The sequence below is a fragment of the Aplysia californica genome, unplaced genomic scaffold (assembly GCF_000002075.1).
Source record: "Aplysia californica isolate F4 #8 unplaced genomic scaffold, AplCal3.0 scaffold00469, whole genome shotgun sequence".
In the NCBI taxonomy this organism is placed as follows: domain Eukaryota; kingdom Metazoa; phylum Mollusca; class Gastropoda; order Aplysiida; family Aplysiidae; genus Aplysia; species Aplysia californica.
Genome location: NW_004797739.1, coordinates 264,255 through 267,477, shown reverse-complemented (window position 1 = coordinate 267,477; position 3,223 = coordinate 264,255). Strand labels below are relative to the sequence as shown.

At 37.9% G+C, this 3,223-nt stretch overlaps 1 protein-coding gene across 1 annotated transcript in view; it reads left to right on the top strand.

The window, feature by feature from the left end:
• Window positions 1-250: 250 nt before the first annotated feature.
• The window catches only part of LOC101848837 (dynein heavy chain 3, axonemal), a gene marked incomplete at its 5' end in the record, with an annotated part of 135,539 nt that continues 132,566 nt past the window's right edge, over window positions 251-3,223 (top strand). The window contains 1 exon segment of the mRNA XM_035971600.1: window positions 251-349. Coding sequence (XP_035827493.1) covers window positions 251-349 — 99 coding nt within the window.

The following is a 3,223-nucleotide window of genomic DNA, read 5'->3' as shown; positions in this document are numbered from 1 at the left end:
GGGGGGACTTTTAAGGAAAAAAAGGAAACATTTGAACAATGTCTTTGTGATTTTCTCTAGGGTTTTTATTTCGGGGTTTTCTTTGTTGGTATAATTAATGATACTGCTTTGAACCATTCATATGTCCATGTATAAACAAATACATGGAGAAATATTATTTGAACAAAAGGGTAATACAGTTAAATTTGAAAAGTTCTCATTTTCAATCCATTTATTTTCAATTTAATTGATTTGTTTTTTGTTTTTTCAGAGTTCCTTGATGCACGCCACTGTGGCAGCGCCTAATGAGTTTGAGCTGAAGCACAGGCCTGGCCTCATTAAACATCTGCCGCCCCTCAGTGCACCCCAGGTGAGTCTCATTCTACGGTACCCACTTTTCCGAGAAAATAACTGACTGGGTTATAAATAGGTAGGTAATTAGGTGTGTATTTTGTTTAGTGTTTAAGGCCATTGGCCCACATCACATAAATCATACACATTTTACAGAAGAGACTTCCTTGTAACGGTGTTTAATTATAAAGACATGATGTTATGAGTAACATTTCATGAAAATCGTTTGTGTTGTTAAATAGAGTTTCCATTATAAAATAGTAAGTGATGTACATATACCTCTTTCTGTGGGTTACACGTTGTAAATTTTTATCATTGGGCTATAAAAAGGGCTATTTTTCATAATGTTTGTGAAAAGATTTTCTCTACTGTTTAATCGATGATCACCTTAACTTTTTCTGACATTCATCTTATACCAACCTTACTGGTCATCGTCAGACATCGACGAACAAATATTTTATTATTACTCTTATAGTGCGATCAAAAATTCGTGGGGCAACTTATCCCCAAATATCTCTTTAACGGGTGAATCAATGTCATCCATACTTTGCACAGCAGTTTGTATAAATTTGTCTTGACTAAATAATATTTTCCCAGAACAATTGGGGCTAGATTAAAAAAATTTTCTTCTTAAATCTATATAAAATACTTGAAATCTCTGTCACACGTAAAATGGTATTGTTCACATCACTTCCCGCTTTTCACACACATTTTGATTACGTATATGGCCTACGTCACAGCTTATCAATGAAAATTTTCACTTGCAAAACTAGTTTCAAGAAATAATGTTTATAGTGAACACATTTTTTGCACTACTAATGGTTCTCAAGATATGCGTTTAATAAGCATAATGTCCCGATTAGAAATACATGATGGACTTGCTAATAAAAGAAATATTGCTCCAGCTATAAACATTTTAAAATCTGTAAAAACCACCCACTTGGAATTTTTATTTGTATTTATCAAGGAATGTTCTAGAATAGAGCTTGCAGGGGTTTACAAAAATGTTGATTAGTTAAGACAAATTGATACAAGTCATTGTGCAAAAATTGGAGAGGCTTTGTCCGATAGTTGGGGAGATATTTGACAATAAGTCGAGCCACGAATTTTTGACCCCACTATAATTTATAAACTTTACCTCTGGCATTCCACGGATACGGAAAACAAATTCTTGTTCTCACATGTCCGCTCTGGTCTGCGCAACATACACTCACAATTTTAGTCTTTAGTTTAGTAAGAGTTTTACTGCACTTGCAACACAATAAGGTCATATAAGTGCTGAAGATTAGAGGTATTACAAGAGAGTCATCATCATCATCATTGCCTTTCTCACCCTGCACACGGGTATAGGCCACGAACAAACACTTTCCACCTTTCTCTATCCTGGGGTAGCAGTCTCTTGATGTTATTCCATGTCTTCCCACTTTTCTGTTACAAGAGAGTAACAAACACCAAACAAATATTTAAAACAGGAGGAGAGATCAGAACGATAGACGTGTGATAGGGAAGAAGCAAACCACACCAGAGCATCCGCCAACCACCCACTCACACTCGAAACCTCCGAGCTTTGATTATTGATTGCAACAACCTTTTCATCTGAGTTGCAGACACTCCTCTCGAACGTAATGAAACTGAAATAGGACTGCTTTCAGCACATCAAACACCACAGTTCACTCGAGAAACATATTCTGGAAACAAAGATGGACGATAAGAGAGGATTGGAAATTGGGGGGGGGGGAGAAAGTGGACACAAAAACAGAAGACAGAACTTGTTAAGAGAGTAGGGAAAGAGGTGAAAGGAGAAAATTTTAAAGAAGAAAGTTGTCCGTAGCTCTCAGATTTCAAACCCGATACCTATTGAAAGGGAGGCAAACACCATAACCTCTAAAGCACAGGAGCCCCCTGAGTTCCCTCTATATACACACAGTGGAATACTCACTCAAACAACATCACCCAGTTTAGTATGGACTGCCATTCGTCACATTTACCTTTGTTCTCCCCACCAGGGCGATGCCACTGACTAAAGTTGTCTTTAGGCCATTCTCAAAGAGGGGGTATATTAACATGTTCTTATGGGCAGTAAAGTTGTAAATGGGCTGATTTATCAATGTTATTCTAATACTGTGCCGGAACAACATAATATGGGGAACTGCTGCTTTTTCTTTCCTCATCCTTACTATCATCATTTTTCTTCTACTTCTTTTGTATGCTTGTCACTCTCTTGGGAACTGCTATTTCCGGGGTGCCTTGATAGTCGAAGTAGACTTTGTGCTGTTGAGGCTAGAGAGGGGAGCAGGGTAAGCCTGATTCCCCGTTTGGACTCCTCTGGTGCTCATCATATGACCTTATCCGGGTGGGAGCCGCGTAAAACCTTGCTAAAACTAAACTAAATATAACTTTTGTTATATTTTTCAAATAATAGGATCGTGGGTTTTAAATGTAAAAAGCTCCGTGACAAAACACATTACATCTATTCACAACAAAACTGAGAAATTGGTAAAAACTAATTCTCTAGAAATAAAAGTAGAAACGAAACTGAGGAACATAGTTATCCTCTCTGTAACTCTTATTACAAGATTGTAAAGTGGACGGGGTTTTTCGAAACTGCCCATATTTGGCGTAAAAATATAAAGTATGTTATATATAAGGTCGTGGGTTCGAATCCCGTCAGGGGCCCGACGTTGTGTCCTTGGAAAGGCACTTTACACGAATTTTCCTCTCTTCACCCAGGTGGGAATAGGTACGAAAGATCTTGTCAGTTTGTTAGTATTTTAGCGCTTAATCAGCTGCTTGCACTGTATGCTTTTCAGGAAGCTGAGAATGTTTCGGAGTGTTCTATGGTCTGCAGGGGTAATAATATAGTGTAAAGCGCATAGAGCCTGCTGTTGAGCGG